This window comes from Palaemon carinicauda, chromosome 29, assembly GCF_036898095.1.
Source record: "Palaemon carinicauda isolate YSFRI2023 chromosome 29, ASM3689809v2, whole genome shotgun sequence".
Lineage (NCBI taxonomy): Eukaryota > Metazoa > Arthropoda > Malacostraca > Decapoda > Palaemonidae > Palaemon > Palaemon carinicauda.
Genome location: NC_090753.1, coordinates 79,750,680 through 79,771,108, shown reverse-complemented (window position 1 = coordinate 79,771,108; position 20,429 = coordinate 79,750,680). Strand labels below are relative to the sequence as shown.

The 20,429-nt window shown below is 48.1% G+C and overlaps 1 protein-coding gene across 1 annotated transcript in view; it reads left to right on the top strand.

Annotated features, from left to right (window-relative positions):
- LOC137622285 (RAB6A-GEF complex partner protein 2-like) overlaps nt 1–20,429 on the top strand; it is a 79,495-nt gene that overhangs the window by 6,541 nt on the left and 52,525 nt on the right. The window contains exon 2 of the mRNA XM_068352845.1: nt 20,089–20,210. Within this exon, the coding sequence (XP_068208946.1) occupies nt 20,092–20,210 (119 nt within the window). The 5' untranslated portion in view covers nt 20,089–20,091. The remainder of the gene's footprint in view (nt 1–20,088; nt 20,211–20,429) is intronic.

Genomic DNA, 20,429 nt, shown 5'->3' with positions numbered 1-20,429 from the left:
AGGGAGACTCCACCTCCGCCCTCTTCAATTCCATCTTGCAGCTCATTGGGACAAGGGTTCGACTCTCGAAGCAGTCTCTATCCCAATCACCCAAGAGATGAAGACCACTCTCCTGTGGTGGAAGCACAACCTCCTTCTCAGGGAGGGTCTTTCGTTGGCTATTCAGACCCCCAATCTTCATCTCTCCTCAGATGCATCGGACTCGGGCTGGGGTGCGACCTTGAACGGACGGGAATGCTCGGGAACGTGGAACGAAGAACAGGGATTACTCCACATCAACTGCAAGGAGCTACTAGCAGTTCATTTAGCCCTGTTGAACTTCAAGTCCCTCCTGCTAGGCAAAGTGGTGGAGGTGAACTCAGACAATACCACAGCCTTGGCTTACATCTCCAAGCAAGGAGGGACCCATTCGAGGAGCCTATACGAGATCGCAAGGGACCTCCTCATTTGGTCAAGAGGTCTAAACCTCACTCTGGTCACGAGGTTCATTCAGGGCGATATGAACGTCTCAGCAGATCGCCTAAGCAGAAGGAATCAGGTCATTCCCACGGAATGGACCCTCCACAAGAGTGTGTGCAACAGACTTTGGACCTTGTGGGGTCAACCTACCATAGATCTGTTTGCCACCTCCATAACCAAGAGACTTCCGCTGTACTGTTCCCCTGTTCCAGACCCTGCAGCAGTTCATGTGGATGCTTTTCTACTGAACTGGTCCCATCTCGACCTGTACGCATTCCCACCGTTCAAGATAATAAACAAAGTTCTGCAGAAATTCATCTCGCACGAAGGGACACGGCTGACGCTGGTTGCTCCCCTTTGGCCTGCAAGAGAATGGTACACAGAGGTACTTCAATGGCTAGTCGACATCCCCAGGACTCTACCTCTAAGAGTGGACCTTCTACGTCAACCTCATGTAGACAGGTTGCACCCAAACCTCCACGCTCTTCGGCTGACTGCCTTCAGACTGTCGAAAGATTCGCTAGAGCTAGAGGCTTTTCGAAGGAGGCAGCCAGTGCGATTGCCAGAGCGAGAAGGTTTTCAATATTAAACTTACCCGATAATCATGTAGCTGTCAACTCCGTTGCCCGACAGAATTCTATGGAGGGATACGCCAGCTATCACAATACTAGAAGGGGGTGTACTTACCAGCGCCACCTGTGGCCAGGTACTCAAGTACTTCTTGTTGACACCTCCTCAATTATTCCTCTGTCGTGCTTCCGGCAAGACGTTCTGGAATACGCTTATGGTCTTCGAGTATTTTCACGGCTAATTGGTGAAGTATTCTCTCAGATTAACGGCTGTCGCTTTACTGGAAACCTTCTTATATTAGCTAGATAGCTTTTATATAGTCCTGATTAACGGTTAACGATTTTTTGCTTGATTTTGGAACCCCCTTTGGCTAACTCTTTGGATTCAAGATGTCTGACATTTCGCAAGCTCCCTCCCATAGACGATGTAGGTCTTGCAATAGGCGTATTCCGAAGGCCTCGGTAGATCCTCACACCGCTTGTTCTGACTGTAGGGACAGACCCTGTCAGTTAGAAAATCGATGTGAGGAATGCGCCGGACTTTCGGAATTGGAATTTGTCCGTCTTTTGAAATATTCAACTAAGTTAGAGAGAGGTAGAGTTAGGAGGAGTTCTTCTCACTCTTCACTGTTTTCCTCACCTCATGATCCCCTACCTTTTCCTACCCCTGTAGTGGCTACCCCCGAACCTACTGTTTGCCCTCCGCCTGATATGTCTGTTGTTTTGCGTGCTATTCAGGCCTTAGGCGATAAAGTAGAGTCAGTGGTAAGTGACCATAAGTCTCTGATGGCCGAAGTAAAGGAACTTAAGGTCAAGAGTGCAGTGGGTGGAATTAGTGCCAGTGCTGTGACGAGTGCTAGTGTCAGTGCAGTGCCAAGTGCTAGTGTTAGTGCCAGTGTGGTGCGTGAGGATATTTTTGTGCGAGCCAGTCGTCCTCCCAGTCCGGGACCTCTTGCAAGCTCCCAAGCCCAGGGGAGAAGCAATGTCGAAGGGCATAAGGGTTCGGCAGGCCTTGTTAGGCGCACAGAAGTATCCTCGGTGGTTGCGGGCGTGTCTTCCAAAGACAGTCACTCCCACCTGCAGACGATTGAGCCCGTCTTTATCTCGTCCGCTGATCAACTGTCTGGGAAGAAACGTTGGTCTCAGGTCTCGAGACCGCTTAAACGCAGAGTCCATTCCGCGAGTGCTCAGCCAGGTTGCAGTCATTGGCTCAGCTCTGACTCGCCTCAGTCATCTGTCGACTGCACTCCGCCCAAGAGGAGTAAGGTTCTGCCACAACAGAGCTCGACTGTTAAGGCTTTTCCTCAGTCTGCTGTCGTTTCTGCCGATTCCAAGTGGACTCTTCTTCAGTCCATGCAAGCACAGCTTTCGGACTTGATGCGTGAGTGTCGGGCTGAGAGTGTTGCACCTCCGCCTCCGCCTACACTCCCTCCGCCTGCTCTCGCTCCGCCTGCGTTCGCTCCGCCTGCGCTCGCTCCGCCTGATCGCAGTTCCACCTGCCAGGCGTACGATGTTGAGCCACATTCTGAGTTTGCTGTTCCCAGTGGTGTTCAGCCTCCGCCTTCGTTAAGGCAACCTTTACTATGGGATCAGGAGGATTATACCTCTCTTCCTCCGCCTCCCCTTGCTGCTCCACCAGTGGTGCAACTCTCGGTTGAGGTACAACAACCTCTCCCGTCCATGAGTCAGTCTCCTCAGCTCTCGCTGCAGCGAGCTCAACCCTCCACAAGGCAGGCACCACTACACCTTGGCCTTGCGCCTCTGGAGCCTCAGCTTGCGAGACATTTACCTTGTTCTGCGCAGCCTCAACCTCATCATGCTCCGCTCATACCACAGGAACAGGAACTTGCTACTCCGCTTCCTCCAACCGCTCAGCAAGCGCTTTCCTTGGGTTCAACCACTCATGCTAGGAGTCAGCCTCCTCCACCCATGCGCCTTCCTTCTGCTTCGTCTGTTATTCAGCCTTTGCAGTCTGAGCCTCAGGTTCTCCCTCAACAGACACTTGAAGAGGAAACCACTATTATTGTTCCTTCTCGTTCTGACTCTGCAGTTCAGCATTCTTGTCCGATCTCTTCGCTACACTCTGGTGATGAGGCTTCGGATGATGAGGAGGCACACCTGGATCCCTCATCAGACGTGGATGAATCCAAGCTTTCTCCACAGTCTATTGATTTTCGTAAGGTCTTGACTCTACTTAGGGAGGTTTACCCAGACCACTTTGTCTCTGCTATTCCCCGCTCTCCGCCATCTGAGTTTTCGCTGGGCGTACAACAAGCTAAGTCCACCTATACTAAGCTAGTCCTAGCTAGATCCTCTAAGAGGGCATTAAGGATCTTAGGGGAGTGGCTGCAGTCTAAGCAACACCTTGGCAAGACTTCCTTCATGTTCCCTCCAACGAAGCTCACTTCGAAAGCGAGCGTTTGGTATGCCACAGGGGAAGCACCAGGCTTGGGAGTACCTGCCTCTGCCCAGGCTGACTTCTCAAGTCTGGTAGACTCGCCTCGGAGAACTGCAATGAGGCGCTCTAAGGTTTGTTGGACCTTCTCAGACCTGGATCACTTACTGAAAGGAATGTTTAGAGCATTTGAAATGTTCAACTTTCTCGACTGGTGCCTGGGGGCCCTCAGCAAGAAGACCTCTCCTGCGGACAAAGATTCTGCCATGCTATTAATGTCCTGCATGGATAAGGCCATTAGGGATGGTTCGGGTGAGCTTGCGTCGATGTTTGTATCAGGGGTTTTGAAGAAAAGGGAACAACTGTGTACCTTCCTTTCCGCCAGCATTACACCTTGCCAACGGTCACAACTCCTTTTTGCTCCGCTCTCGAAGTTCCTCTTCCCCGAAGAGCTGGTTAAGGACTTGTCTGCTGCCCTGATACAAAAAGATACACACGATCTTGTAGCCTCATCGGCTCGTAAGTCTAAGGTTGCTACCTCAGTCCCCAAGACTTATCGCTCCCCAGTGGCTGATACCCCTGCTACGAGGTTCATACCGCCCTTTCGTGGTAGAGCCCCCAGCCGAGGAAGCTCCCGTCCAGACTCTCACAGGAGCAAGTCTAGGAAAGGATCCAGGACATCTAAAGGAAAAAACTGACTCTCCGCATCTCCAGACAGCAGTAGGAGCCAGACTCAAGATCTTCTGGCGAGCCTGGGAGAAGAGAGGTGCAGACGCCCAGTCTGTCAGTTGGCTGAGGAACGGTTACAGGATTCCATTCTGCCTCAAACCACCTCTGACCACATCGCCCATCAACCTCTCTCCCAACTACAAAGAAGAGGACAAGAGGCTAGCATTGCACCAGGAGGTGTCGCTACTTGTGCAGAAGAAGGCAGTGGTTATAGTCCGGGACCATCAATCCCCGGGCTTCTACAACCGTCTCTTTCTTGTGGCCAAGAAGACAGGAGGTTGGAGACCGGTGCTGGACGTCAGCGCTCTCAACGAGTATGTCACCAAGCAGACGTTCACGATGGAGACGACCAAGTCGGTCTTAGCAGCGGTCAGACAGGAGGACTGGATGGTCTCGTTGGACTTGAAAGATGCATACTTTCACGTTCCTATTCATCCAGACTCCCAACCTTTCCTGAGATTCGTTTTTGGAAAGGTTGTCTACCAATTCCAAGCCCTGTGTTTTGGCCTAAGCACAGCTCCTATGGTCTTTACTCATCTGATGAGGAATATAGCAAAATTCCTACACTTGTCGAACATCAGAGCCTCCCTCTACCTAGACGACTGGCTGTTGAGAGCCTCCTCGAGTCGTCGTTGTCTGGAGAATCTCAATTGGACTTTAGACTTAATCAGAGACCTAGGTCTATTAGTCAACATAGAGAAGTCTCAACTCATTCCCTCCCAATCCATTGTGTACCTGGGAATGGAGATTCGGAGTCAGGATTTTCGGGCTTTTCCATCGGCCCCCAGGATAAGCCAGGCCCTAGAGTGCATCATGAGCATGCTGAAGAGGAGCAGTTGCTCAGTGAGACAGTGGATGAGTCTCACAGGGACCCTCTCATCACTGGCCCTGTTTGTCGAGCTAGGGAGACTCCACCTCCGCCCTCTTCAATTCCATCTTGCAGCTCATTGGGACAAGGGTTCGACTCTCGAAGCAGTCTCTATCCCTATCAACCAAGAGATGAAGACCACTCTCCTGTGGTGGAAGCACAACCTCCTTCTCAGGGAGGGTCTATCGTTGGCCATTCAGACCCCCAATCTTCATCTCTTCTCAGATGCATCGGACTCGGGCTGGGGTGCAACCTTGGACGGACGGGAATGCTCGGGAACGTGGATCGAGGAACAAGGATTACTCCACATCAACTGCAAGGAGCTGCTAGCAGTTCATCTAGCCCTGTTGAACTTCAAGTCCCTCCTGCTAGGCAAAGTGGTGGAGGTGAACTCAGACAATACCACAGCCTTGGCTTACATCTCCAAGCAAGGAGGGACCCATTCGAGGAGCCTATACGAGATCGCAAGGGACCTCCTCATTTGGTCAAGAGGTCTAAACCTCACTCTGGTCACGAGGTTCATTCAGGGCGATATGAACGTCTCAGCAGATCGCCTAAGCAGAAGGAATCAGGTCATTCCCACGGAATGGACCCTCCACAAGAGTGTGTGCAACAGACTTTGGACCTTGTGGGGTCAACCTACCATAGATCTGTTTGCCACCTCCATAACCAAGAGACTTCCGCTGTACTGTTCCCCTGTTCCAGACCCTGCAGCAGTTCATGTGGATGCTTTTCTACTGAACTGGTCCCATCTCGACCTGTACGCATTCCCACCGTTCAAGATAATAAACAAAGTTCTGCAGAAATTCATCTCGCACGAAGGGACACGGCTGACGCTGGTTGCTCCCCTTTGGCCTGCAAGAGAATGGTACACAGAGGTACTTCAATGGCTAGTCGACATCCCCAGGACTCTACCTCTAAGAGTGGACCTTCTACGTCAACCTCATGTAGACAGGTTGCACCCAAACCTCCACGCTCTTCGGCTGACTGCCTTCAGACTGTCGAAAGATTCGCTAGAGCTAGAGGCTTTTCGAAGGAGGCAGCCAGTGCGATTGCCAGAGCGAGAAGGGTTTCCACTCGTAGAGTCTACCAGTCTAAGTGGGAGGTCTTCCGAAGCTGGTGTAGAGCCAATTCAATATCCTCTACCAATACCTCTGTGACCCAAATAGCTGACTTCCTTCTACATCTTAGGAATGAGAGATCCCTTTCAGCCCCTACGATTAAAGGGTATAGGAGTATGTTGGCTTCAGTTCTCCGCCACAGAGGTTTGGACCTTTCTGCCAACAAGGACCTTCAAGACATTCTTAAGTCTTTTGAGACGTCTAAAGAGCGTCGTCTATCCACTCCAGGCTGGAACCTAGACGTAGTCTTAAGGTTCCTTATGTCTCCTAGGTTCGAACCTCTCCAGTCAGCTTCCTTCAAGGACCTTACCCTCAAGACTCTTTTTCTCGTCTGCCTTGCAACAGCTAAGAGAGTCAGTGAGGTTCATGCCTTCAGCAAGAACATTGGTTTCACGACCGAATCTGCAACATGTTCTTTTCAGCTCGGATTCCTAGCAAAGAACGAACTTCCTTCACGTCCTTGGCCTAGATCGTTCGAAATACCTAGCCTCTCCAACATGGTAGGTAACGAACTAGAGAGAGTTCTTTGCCCTGTCAGAGCTCTCAAATTTTATCTTAAGAGGTCTAAACCTCTTCGAGGACAGTCAGAAGCCTTATGGTGTGCCATCAAGAAACCTTCGAGGCCCATGTCCAAGAATGGGGTTTCATATTATATAAGGCTTCTGATTAGAGAAGCCCACTCTCACTTAAAGGAGGAAGACCTTGCATTGCTGAAGGTAAGGACCCACGAAGTAAGAGCCGTAGCTACTTCGATGGCCTTTAATAAAAACCGTTCTCTGCAGAGCATAATGGATGCAACCTATTGGAGGAGCAAGTCAGTGTTTGCATCATTTTATCTTAAAGATGTCCAGTCTCTTTACGAGAACTGCTACACCCTGGGACCATTCGTAGCAGCGAGTGCAGTAGTAGGTGAGGGCTCAGCCACTACATTCCCTTAATCCCATAACCTTTTTTAACCTTTCTCTTGAATGCTTTTATTGTTGTTTTTATGGTTGTTACGGTAGGCTAAGAAGCCTTCCGCATCCTTTTGATTTGGCGGGTGGTCTATTCATTCTTGAGAAGCGCCTGGGTTAGAGGTTTTGTAGAGGTCCTTTAGTAGGGGTTGCAACCCCATATACTTTGTCACCTTTGGGTTGATTCAGCCTCCAAGAGGAACGCTGCGCTCAGTAAGGAAGACGAACTTAAAAAAGAGGCAGAGTAACGGTTCAATTCGACTTCCTTACCAGGTACTTATTATTTCATTGTTATTTGAGATAACTGTTATATGAAATATGGGATACTTAGCTATCCTTTAATCTTGTACACTGGTTTTCACCCACCCCCCTGGGTGTGAATCAGCTACATGATTATCGGGTAAGTTTAATATTGAAAAATGTTATTTTTATTAGTAAAATAAATTTTTGAATATACTTACCCGATAATCATGATTTAATCGACCCTCCCTTCCTCCCCATAGAGAACCAGTGGACCGAGGAATAATTGAGGAGGTGTCAACAAGAAGTACTTGAGTACCTGGCCACAGGTGGCGCTGGTAAGTACACCCCCTTCTAGTATTGTGATAGCTGGCGTATCCCTCCATAGAATTCTGTCGGGCAACGGAGTTGACAGCTACATGATTATCGGGTAAGTATATTCAAAAATTTATTTTACTAATAAAAATAACATATTATAGCGCTGCAAAGGTTTAGGAGTAGAAGGATCTAAAGTAAATAAAGAATTTGAGACTCTCTGAGTGGCTTTCAAATCTGTACTGTACAGCAAACTTTATGAGCCTTTATTGAAACAAATGCTATTAATATTAGACTCGGTTTAGGTTAAGTTTGGCAATGGGGCGGTAAGGACCAGAATCACAGTATTTAAGGGAGAATTCACTGGATTTCTAACTTTAACAAAGGAAGCTAGTGATGTCACGAGCTTATGAAGCTCATCACTAATACGAGTGGGCAGACTATGTGAATTATCTAAAGGTGAAGAGGTGTTTATCCTCACTATAATCAACTAACTTAGTCTTCCCTGGCTTTTCCCCTGAATTAACAGCAAGTTTTCTTTTGTGCTTTGTACTAGTAACTTGATTGGCAACCATTGAAATGTACTTTTCAATGAGAGGTACTCTGAAGGAAACCCACTCTTCACAACCTTTATTTAAAGCACAATACACAAAGGGAATGCAGTTCAGGGTTTCTCAAAGACAATTCCTGTACACATTTTGCAGTAATTGCTAAGAAAACCAGAGGAAGACATCTTCAGTAAGCAAACAATTTGGAGAGTGTCTGAATACAACCGTCACAACTGAGGAACTGAAAGGGACACAGAGTATCGGGGGTGGCAGTTCTGGGCTTCTTACCACTTTCCGCTAGAATGCTCCATTCCTTTGTTAAGGACATATATTTATTGAAGGGAAAGACAATGGGAATAGTGTATTATGATGGGTATATTTAGATTGTTTAGTGTTGAAAAGCTTCCAAATTTTGAAATGTTTGAAAATTTATCTCTTAAAGCTATCATGGCTAAAACACTTTTCTTGTTGGCATTAGCTTCAGCTAAATGCATGATTAAGTATTGTCTGTCAAAATAGGGTTTAAGGAACAAGATGGCTGTCTCTTCTACCTCTATTCAGAGCCAAAATAGATTCTAAGGTTAAGAGTTTGTCTTAATTTTTTCATATCCCTTCTCACTAACTGAATGAAAACATATCAGCATTAGCAAAAGAAGGAACATTCTAGCAATAAGTGGTAAGAAGCAGAATTGATGGGCCAGTGTCTCAATTTCAGTTGTGTTGGTTGCGTTCAGAGGTTCTCCAGAATATTTGCGTATTACTTTGCATTAAGATTTCTTTCCATGGTTTTGTTATTACTTACTGAGTTATGTGTACACTCCACATAGTAATTGCTAGCAAAACTAGAACACATCATAATGCGCAGTCTTCTTTGCTTATGAAGATCCCTACGTTCTAGGCCCCATAGTTGCTGCATAGCTGTGGTCTAATACATTTTGAGTTCAGATATTCTATAACTCTTATCTACACGTAGAGTATATGAGGTTTTGATTTTATAATTGTTTTGGTATCAATCAAAAATATTGTGTAGATCAAGAACTGTTGTTTAGAGACAAAGTACAGTCTGGTGTTTTGAATAGATTATGGAAACAATTTGGAGTCCCATACTGTATTTCAAACTGTATTTTGAGATGGTTTGTTAAAAGTAATCTAGGCCAGGTTAGTAAATTCTTAACAATGGTACAGTATATTGCTTTTAATTTGCAGTGATAATAGTATTTTTTATAAAATGTGTTGGGTAAATATGTAAAAAAAGGTACTAAGGTAAGAGGGATAAACTTATTCTTTCAGGGTAGGATTGAAAGGGTTAAGAATCACATATTCACTCTTCTGTGTTGTACAAGTTAGGGGGACCGCTGTAGAAAACTTGGGATTTCGGGTGGGTAAATTAAAAGACTAATGGTGCAATCATAAAGTTAGGAAATGTATTAAACCTCAATGTGATACCTCCATGAAATAATGGGCATTGTTCATGAAGGGCAAAAATAATATCCAAAACATTTATGATGGATATTAATATAGCAATGACACTTACAGGAATGCATCCAAACATCTTAGGGTGCTGGGTCTATTATCATTATTATTTTTATTATTATTATTGTTTATGTTATCATCATCATCATCATTATCATCATCATCATCATCATCATCATCAGCCAAGCTAAAACCCCAGTTGGAAAAGCAAGATGCTACAAGCCCAAGGGGACTAACAGGGACAAATAGCCCTATGAGGAAAGGAAATTACGAAATATATAGTAAAAGAAAAGTAATCAACAATTAAAACATTTTAAAAACAGTAACAAAAGAATATAACTTTCATAAATAAACTATAAAAAGACTTATGTCAGCCTGTTCAACATAAAAACATTTGCTGCAGGTATGAATTTTTAAAGTTCCTAACCACCATGAATCCCCCTTGTAACCTGACCTAATATGCTGTAAATTGAATAAGATTATTGTGGTGCATCTTAGTCTCACTTAGAGTGTTGTGACCTTTCCTGGCAAAAGATGTTCATCCCCTCAGTACCTCCACTTAATTTGACCCAATGAGCTGTATATGAAATTGGAATACAGGGTTGTGTCCTCTGGGTTTTTATTTTAGGGCAAAGCTGCATCCACTTTTTATACTTCTATATTACTTTTGTTCTCACTTTCTTACTATTTTAGGGACATCATTAATTTTAAATTGTTAAAATTAAGAATAAGATGACAATCTTGTACCAGGACTTCCTAAAGATCAATTCTTAACCTAACCTAGTGTGCCCAGTCCTTACTTTGTTGTTTGTGTTTTCTTTCTGAAGATTGAATTACAAGGATGTGTCCTAACCTGATCTTATCTAGCCTAACGATGCCTTAAGGTTCTCCACATCTGCTCAATTTGATGAAAAGTGGGAGACTGAAGTACCCAATGCAAATCCATGCGAAGTGGTCTCTGGCTAAAGCAATTTCTTAATATAATACCTCAGGTGTAGTCAGTGAATTCTGGGCTATTTCTGGGCCCATAAGATAACACCATCTTTTCCTTGCAGCTTCTTTAGGTATGATTTCGTTGAGCCAAAATGAAAATGTAAAAGGAAACATATGATCGTCGTGAGGCGATTGTCACTCAAAGATGGATCAAGTAAGGAAAAGATGTAGCTCTGACCACTTTCCTTTTTAACAAGTATGACCTTGGATGAATTTTCAATTGTTCCGTAACCGGAATACAAACCACGCTATTTACAAAGGGGTTACCTTTTAGCGTAGCTGAAATGGCGAGCCATTAGAATTTAACGAGGGTGTATTACCCCCGCGCTAGTTAGCGGGGGGGTAGGGGAGTGGTAGCTAGCTACCCCTCCTCCCCCTCACACACAGGTGAATACTCACTTTCACTTTTGGCTCGGACTGTGACAGACGTCTCTGTCTTGGTCCTCTCTTGGTAGCCATTGTTTGTTTGTTTTGTCTTTACTTGATCGCTTACTTTTCATTTACTCAATACTGTATATATGTAAACATGTTTTCATGTTTGTATATATATTTGTGTATAGAAATAAGTAAGTTTCCTTTTCAGATTTGTGTGTGTAGTGTACGATATCTACGTGGAGGCCTCGGCAGTTAGGCCACCACGGCGTAATTTTATGGGTGGCGATCGAGTTTGACTTATGTCTTTCTCTCTCTCTCTCTGGAGGTCGTTCACCCTTTTACTACGTGTTACTACGCCCTTGTAGCCTAGCTTCCTTTCCGTGTGGGGGGTTGCTACGCCGTACGTTTGTCTCAATTAGTTATGAATCTAATTGTAGTTGTTTTTTGTTTTTCAGCTTGTAGAACGATTCCTTTCGGGGTTTTCGTTCTTTCTTTAGTGTTCATTCATTTTTAAATTACATAATTACATAGTTACATAATTATAATTGTTATAATTCTGTTTTGGTTACAGCTCTCCTTCCGCGAGTGTAAGTGGTTGTGAGGGCATGTGCCTGTTGTGTAATTCTTGTTCCTTTCCCTCGGGTTTCCTCTTCGGAGCCTTCCCAAGGGAATGAATGTGTACTAATATTATTTGTTTTATTTTTTTTTTTTTTACAGTTACCGATCTAGTTCGTTTCTGTAATATAGCAACGGTGTGAGCTGTCTGGTTGAGTCCTGGGGATTCGGCTGTTGCTGCCTCCCCCCTTGTATTTTCGTCAGGGGCGTGTCTCCTTCTACTGGTAGTACTCCCGTGACGACGGACAGCTCTCCAGTTCATTTTAGAACTCTCAGGAGGCTTGCCTCCTTGGGCGGGTAACTTTCCTTCCGAGGGAAGTTTTTTCCTGTCCAGGCTTGAGTTTTTCCCCTTTTGGGGGGTTCTTCTCTTGCCTTTTTTTCGTGCGACTATGCTCTTGGTGCTGAGCGGTCGCACCTGCAGTTTCGCTCAAGGGGCTGGGCAACTGCAGGAGATCCTCTTTGGAGGATTGCTCCTTTTAGGTCACTGGCTGACCAGTCTCTTCCACGAAGTGTTTCTCTTTCGTTCGCGAGAGAGTACACTCATAGAGACTCCTCTTCGGAGGTTTCTTCTATTGCTGTTGCTGTTGGCCTCCCTCGCCGTAAGGCCCACCGTCCGCCTCGTCGTCAGGGCCTCTCTTCTCCCTATAAGGGTGCTCTAGGCGCCTTTTTGGATCTCCGTTTGCAGCCTACAACTCCTTTTTCTCGATCTTCCGCCTTGGTGCAGATGGACAGCAGTCTGATCTCGTCTTCCGACGGGCAACGGTCTTCCCGACGGACAACGGTCTTCCCGACGGACAGTGGTCTTCCAACGGACATCAGTCTCCCGGCGGACAACGATCCCTTCGGGGCAAAGGGTTGCCCCCACGGGGGTTCTTCCCTTGCGTGTCAGGGTTTCCCTGCGCGCCCTTCTGCTGTGTTCTCTCCTGCTCCTGCTCATCAGCGCTTTCAAGATGATCATCCCTGCGGTTCCTGTTGGTTCCTGTTACGCGCCCTGTGCGCCCACGTTCGCCCTCGCGATCTAGAACTTCGGTTCAGGTCGGGGTCAAGGACTCTTCTTCTTTGCGCAGGCTTCCACGCGTAGCCTTCTGCTCGTCAGCGATCATCAGCTCGTCAGTGATCATCAGCTCGCCAGCGATCATCAGCTCGCCAGCGATCATCAGCTCTCCAGCGATCATCAGCTCGCCAGCGATCATCAGCTCGCCAGCGATCATCAGCTCGTCAGCGATCATCAGCTCGCCAGCGATCATCAGCTCGCCAGCGATCACCTGTCTCTCGGCGATCTCCGGATCGCCCACGTGTGTTACAGCCGGCACGCCAACGTTCTCCAACACTTCTGAAGGAACATGGTTCGCCAGCTACTAGCTCACCTGCGCATGCTGATCGCCATCGCGCGACCCTCAACTGCGGATGCTGATCGCCATCGCGCGACCCTCAACTGCGGATGCTGATCGCCATCGCGCGACCCTCAACTGCGGATGCTGATCGCCATCGCCCGACCCTCAACTGCGGATGCTGATCGCCATCGCCCGACCCTCAACTGCGGATGCTGATCGCCATCGCGCGACCCTCAACTGCGGATGCTGATCGCCATCGCGCGACCCTCAACTGCGGATGCTGATCGCCATCGCGCGACCCTCAACTGCGGATGCTGATCGCCATCGCGCGACCCTCAACTGCGGATGCTGATCGCCATCGCGCGACCCTCAAACTGCGGATGCTGATCGCCATCGCGCGACCCTCAACTGCGGATGCTGATCACCATCGCTCCACCCTGCGCATGCTGATCACCATCGCGCGACCCTCAACTGCGTATGCTGTTCGCCATCGCGCGATCGCCCACCTGCAGATGCTGTTCGCCATCGCGCGACCGCCGACCTGCGCATGCTGATCACCATCGCGCGACCCTGGCATGCTGATCACCATCACGCGACCCTGCGCATACTGATCACCATCGCGCGACCCGGCGCATGCTGATCACTGCTCGCGATCGATCGCTCACCTTCGCATACTGCTCGCCAACGCACGATCGCTCACCTGCGCATACTGCTCGACCATCGCGTCGGCATAACACAACGCGCCATCGCCAACCTGCGCGTTAGCGCTCACCAGCTCACCACCGATCGCTTGTTTATCCATATCGCCAGCGGTCCTCCTCGCCCACGCGGCAGCGCGTTTCCTCGCCATCGCGCTAACGCTTGCGTTCGCCGCCTCGGACTCGCTCTCATCCACCTGCCCACCCTCACGACCGCTCGCCTGCGCGCCCGCGCGACCGCTCGCCCGTGCAACCGCGCGACCGCTCGCCCGTGCAACCGCGCGACCGCTCGCCCGTGCAACCGCGCGACCGCTCGCCCGTGCAACCGCGCGACCGCTCGACCGTGCAACCGCGCGACCGCTCGCCCGTGCAACCGCGCGACCGCTCGCCCGTGCAACCGCGCGACCACTCGCCTGCACGCCCACACGCCCACGTGCCTGCACGCCCACACGCCCACGTGCCTGCACGCCCACACGCCCACGTGCCTGCACGTCTGCGCTCATGCTCTCCAATGTTCGCCCACGCGCGAACCAACGGTTTTTCCATCGCGCGGACGGATGGTGTTCCGTCGCGCGAACCTACAGTGTTTCTTCGCACAAATGTCGGCTTATTTCTTGCAGTATCCATTGCTCGTCTATGGGTTATCGCTCGCCGACCACCAGGAATTTCCGTCGCGCGAGCTCCAGGGCAATTGCGACCACGATTCCCAATGGGGTTTTCGCAGCATGACTAGCCTGGCGAGTTCTTCTGGAGTGTATTTCCAGAACACGGCCTCACCCCGTAAACACAGAGCATGGCACTTGCAAGAATAGGAGAGACTTAAGGGAGATCTGAGCAACACTCCTCTATTCCTGAACCTGGGTTAGCCCTTCCCCGTCATTCCCTGGAAGGATTTTTGGCGGGGGGGCTTTCCGTTTGGGATTTCTCCATCGGACAGGGGGTGACTGCTTACCTCTTCCTCTGGGAGCTTACCAGGTTCTTTCCCTCCTCGGTTACGGCCCGAGGTTTGGTTCAAGGAAGCTACAGGAAGATCAAGGGTACTTTCCTCCTCTCGAGCTCAGGCACCTTGGCCTTTCGTCGTTAAGTATCTAACTTGCGGACAAGCTCGATGTTGTACCATCTGGACGCGCTGACTGAGGGCTTCCTTCGGGTGTCTCATCTGTGGAGGTCGACGACATCAGACACCCTTCCATCCTTGAGAAGAGTTTGTTTGTGCCCAAGGACAGAGACTTAGACAGCTGCTGTGCGGAGTAAATCGACTTCCGGTTTCACTCCTCCAAGGCGCTTTCTTCCAGACTCTGCAGGGCTCCAGCGCCCTTTTCTTTCAACCACGTCGGCCTAAGTTATCGGCTACGACAACTGGGACAAGGTGTCCAATTGCAGTTTCCTCCTGTCAGGAACAGATGGCACGGGAGACTCCCCCGGGGGGGCATAGTCCTAAAAGGAGTTCACGAACTCTAGGATTGCAGGTTTTTCGCTGGGAGGATGCTTAAGGTTACTCATCCGAATGACAGCTTCCCGATGCCCATTCCCGCACAATCTCTGTGATTAGCCAAGGATATCGCGCCTGCCGTCTCTGTCAGCGAATTCAGTGTCTCTGAACCTCTATGCCATAGCGTCAGCAGAGTTGCCCGGTTGGGCAGAATGATCCATACCTTAGGCGAAGGTCTTCCTTAGGATCATCGACGGCTTCACCCCCGGCCCCCTCAGTCGATCCTTTCTTGTAAGGAAGGATCTGAGAGGGGATGTCCATAGTCGACCTCTCAGCCCTGATCAAGTTTGTCGAACAAACTTCGGCCAGCGTAGACCAGCATAATCGATCAGACTGGTAACGAGGCGACAGGACTCCTTAAACCCTGGATCGGAAGGACGGGTACTTTCAGTTTCCATTCCATCCATCTTCCAGGGTACTCGTCGAATTCAGCCTAGACTGCAAGTATTCCTGCTTATGATGCAGTGTGGCTATCCCGCCGTGGCATAGCAGGTTTGTTTCCCCAGAGAACTCTCCCTGCCTTCCTCTTGGCCGCTCAGGTGCAGGCTTCCGCCTCCTCTGCTGTTTGGAGGGCTGGTCAACTCCGGTAGGCTCGGGTTTCGACCTTCTCCAGCGCCGGGACAAGCTTCCGGATGCTTACCATGAGTGTGGGCTCATGGTATTTTTCTCTTCCTCTGCCTCAACATCTGGAGTATCTGGCCATGATATTAAGTCAACGGCCTTACCACGTTGGAAACCCCGCTTCTCGTCCGTCCAGCGAGGTTAAGCAACGTCGGTACTTGGATGGGTGACCACCTGGGGACGCCAGATTCTGTTACCACATCCTCCGAGCCTTCCTTTCGGTTGACTGTGGCAAGACTGAGGAGAGTCGCAGTACCTGTTCTCAGTCAAGCAGAGCTTTCAGCCCTACCTTGGAACGTTTCCTAGTTCTCCTTTCCTCATTGACCCGTCTATAGTCCGAACGGTCGCCTCAGGATAAGTTCCATGTGGGGCGATCCAAGTTCCGGTGGCTTCAGGCAATGTTTAACCGGACTCCCTGGCCCTATGGGACCAGCGGAACTATTAGACCTGCAATGGGTGTTGACCTATGGAGCCTCTTGATGGTAGTGGATATTCTCGTCCTTTCCCCACATTCTTGATGCGGTTCTCGGACTCGTCAAAGGAAAGGAGGGGGCATGTTCCGGTCCAGGCCTATGGTCAAGACCTGAAGGATACCTCTCTATCATTCAGGCAGGCTTAGGGGCCTTAGTCTGGCCCCTCTTCAGATCCTACAGCTCCTGCCGAGTCGCCCCGTTGCGCGTCGACTTCATTCTAACCAGCAGGGGACGCATTTTCACACCTTCACATCTTGCAGTAGAGATACCGGGATGATTGAGATTCTCTCAATACCACCATCGGCTCTCTCATTCCAGGCAGGGGAATGTTTCTCTCAGACTATCCGAGCAGAGCCTCGTAGAGAGAGTGTACCTGGGGGTCTTTGACCTTGGGTAACCAGCAAGTGCTGGTCTGGGGGACCTGATCGCGACAGCTTGGAACCTCAAGCTTCCGCTATTCTTCCCCCCAGTCTCAGACCCCAAGACTCTGGCAAGATGCATTCCGGTGATGGTGAGACAACTTCGATGCCTGCGTCTTCCCTCCTTTTTGTCTGTGGACAATGGGTCTCAACAAGACCAGGTTGTCTGTCAACCTTTCAATGGGAGAGCTCCACTGGGACTATGCGCAGAACGGTTTCTGGACCCTCTGCTTCCCCTGACGGAACTCCCGGGAGAGCTTCTCCCACGGCGCAGACTACTCAAGCAACCACACTGCGACATCTCTCCCGAACCGGGGCGTCGCTTCGGCTTCATGCCTGGAGACACTACGCCTCCTCCTCAAGAAGAGACAACCCGCTACAGTCGCGGTACGGAGGTCGCGTCATCTGCGATAGTCATCCACAGGGGTCTCCCAGGCAAAGTGAAGAGTCTAAGGTGGTTGGTGCCGTGGGAGATATACCTCTTCCCTTGAGGCCTCTTCTCCAGCAATAACGGTCTTATTGCCTTTCGGCGGGAGGAAACTCCTTTCCGCTCTCGGCAATGAAGCCTGTCGCTCAGCCTTTCCCTGACCTTCAGGCTTAAAGGAATAACTTTTTCCTGCCCGCTGGATCTATCCTCGCTCATGCGAAGCTACGATCGTCCCTGCCCTAGTCAGAGGAAGACCTCCAACTTGGAGCATGGCTCGGACTTTTAGTCCTTTAAGAGATCTTCTCAAGACCCTTTTACGACAGGCCTCGGATTGTATTCCGCCTTGGGTCTTCTGCTCACTCTGGCCACGGCCAGTGTGTAAGCAATCTTCTTGGTCTCTTACTACTCCCCCCTTTCTAAGGAAGAGGGGAAGGCAACATTCAGGCTCGCTCCTGAGTTGTTGGCTAGACTCAGAATCTGAGGGTCCCGGCCCTTCGGTCCGATTCATTCAAGATTTCGAGTCTCCATTCTGTGTCTGATGTCCCAAGACCTTCTCTTTCTTGCCAGTAAAGGAATTGAGAGGTTAGCGCTGGGAACAGCTGCAGTTTGTCCTCAGTTGCAGCCGATTTGGGAGCACAAGGAGGACATGGGGGGAGAGTCACCTGTATACCTCTTCAGCCGGACTCAAGGACATTCATCTCGACCTGTCTCCAGACCCTCCCCCGTCACGTCGCCCTACAGCTCGATGTTGGATACATCGCAACGTCCTTCGCCTTCGAGTAATACTACTCTGTGACGCAGGTGCTACAAGCGTCTAATGACCTTCGCAGCCCGCTTCCTGCAGGGCGTGACCCACAGGAGTCTCGATACGTTTTCTATCGCTCTGTGGTGGCTACACAACAGCTGGTCTAACCTCAGGCTCCTTTTTGGACAGGTAGCAGAAGGTTGAGGGCATTGTTATCAGGTTTTAGTCTGCATAAACGAAAGAAGTATGTCTGGCCTTTACTTCTTTCTTCATCATCCCCTCTACGGGGAAGCAGCATCCTGGTCTCTGCATAGCTGACCTCGAACCTCTGCAGGTAAACCATGCTTCCTTGTGTTCTGAGTATTGAGTCAATACTGTCGCGTCCCCCATACCCTGACGAGGTGGTATTGGGAACGTCCTAACCCAGAGTTCCTTCTGGAACTCCAGGTCAACTGCCTAGGACGGGTCACACTTCTTCCTTCACACACAAGCTTACGTAGGCCACATGGTTACTTGCGGAGCAAGGAACTTGTGAGGTGCAGGGACTCCTTTTCTCGAGTGCGACTCACTCGGATTCTGAGTCCCCGGGTAAAGCCAAAGCCAGTATGGCTGGGGACTTTCCACCCTTCCTAAGGGGTAAGTCACCCTTTGTAAATAGCATGGTTTGTATTCCGGTTACGGAACAAATGACAAATTCGAAGATAATTTGTATTTTTCCTAACCATACAAACCTTAGCTATTTACACATATTTGCCTGCCAGCCCTGTCCCCCAAGACAAGTCCTACCTCTAAGTGAAAGTGAGTATTCACCTGTGTGTGAGGGGGAGGAGGGGTAGCTAGCTACCACTCCCCTACCCCCCCGCTAACTAGCGCGGGGGTAATACACCCTCGTTAAATTCTAATGGCTTGCCATTTCAGCTACGCTAAAAGGTAACCCCTTTGTAAATAGCTAAGGTTTGTATGGTTAGGAAAAATACAAATTATCTTCGAATTTGTCATATTAAAAAACTCTGTACTGTAATTTCATTTTCTAAAATGTTTTACAACTGGCTTTTGTGAATACAGTACAACATTAATTAATCTAAAAGGCAAATTGAGTGCCATAAATGAAGAATACAAAGGAATTTTTTCCATAAGGACTAATATACAGTAGATGGGTTTAATCTGTTTCAGATCAAAGAAATCACACCCCGTATCGGGCGTTTTACAAATTAATGGTGTTGTAATACTGTATATGTTTAAACACTGTGTACAGTATTACTAAAATATATTGTACAGCATAAGTAAAGAAATAAAAACCAACAATAAGATGAAATCATTTGAAATTTTTAACTTTACCTGTATTAAGAGGACTTCATGGCATAAGGAATGTTGGTGATGGTTAGGAGGAGGATTAAAGTGCCCCTTCATAAAAATTTTAGGATGGTGTCCTCGTGCAGTTTCACTCTCTCTTTGCTTTTTTTTTCTTCAATTTTCTCAATTTTTCCTGTTTTTTAGCTTTATTCACTAACCTTTATAAGACCCCTGATGAATTATTTGACTAAATATATATACTGTATATGAAATAAAAAAGATATTTCACTCTGATCCTTGGTCCTTAGATAAAACTAGGATTACTACTAGTCCTCTGTAACCTTTAACTAATATGAAGTATGTCTTTTATTCCTATAAAGTATAAAAGATAAGTACCCATTAGAACCTTGGTAAATTGACTACATTGAGTGGCCATTGAACAAAACACTGTGATAACTAACATAAGTTGTGTCATTAAGTAGAACATCAACCTCAGTTTCTAAACTTCCAAGGTTTGGAAGACAAATGATAATCCAAGGAACTAAAAATACAGTCAACCAGATGTGATAAACCAAAGTAGAAGGGCAAATTCCAAGAAATATATGTAGAAAACAAAGATGCCATAAACACAGAACCAACTAAAAAAATATGATGAGTAAAGCTGACCAAAGTGGCTAGCACCAATAGGGAAACTCAGGCTGTCAATAGATGGATAATTGTTTTGTGTAATGATTGTCAATTAGCAAAAGCTATTACTGTAGAACTAATAATATGAATCTTTGGTAAGATAAATTGAAATAATTTAATTGGAAGAATTATGTCATTTGTATGTTATAGAATATTCAAGTTTTAAGTAATCTAATATGTTAATGGTATCGTATATACACTGCAGTACTTGGTTTTAAAGTTTGAAGATGTTTGTGTGTTTTTCAGACGATGGTAGAAGTCAAGGCTCAGGTATTAGGAGGCCCTGTTCACCTTGCAGGTGACACAGTGCAAGTGTGCGTCACTATCACAGTTCCATCTTTAGATCCTGCTTTACGTGCCCAGTCAAGGTGAGTTTTTTCTTTTAGTCTAATCAATTTGAAGATGTAGTTAATAAATTCTTCTTACAGCTGTGTAGTTCCTGTGGATAATGATGAAATGAGAAGAATGGCAGGCATAGTGAAAATTACAGAGGAGATAAGAGTATCACGACTGAGATGGTGTGGGCGCGTGTTGAGAATGGATGGTGGGGGAGGGAGTGAGAAGTGCTTGGGAGGAACCTATTAGGT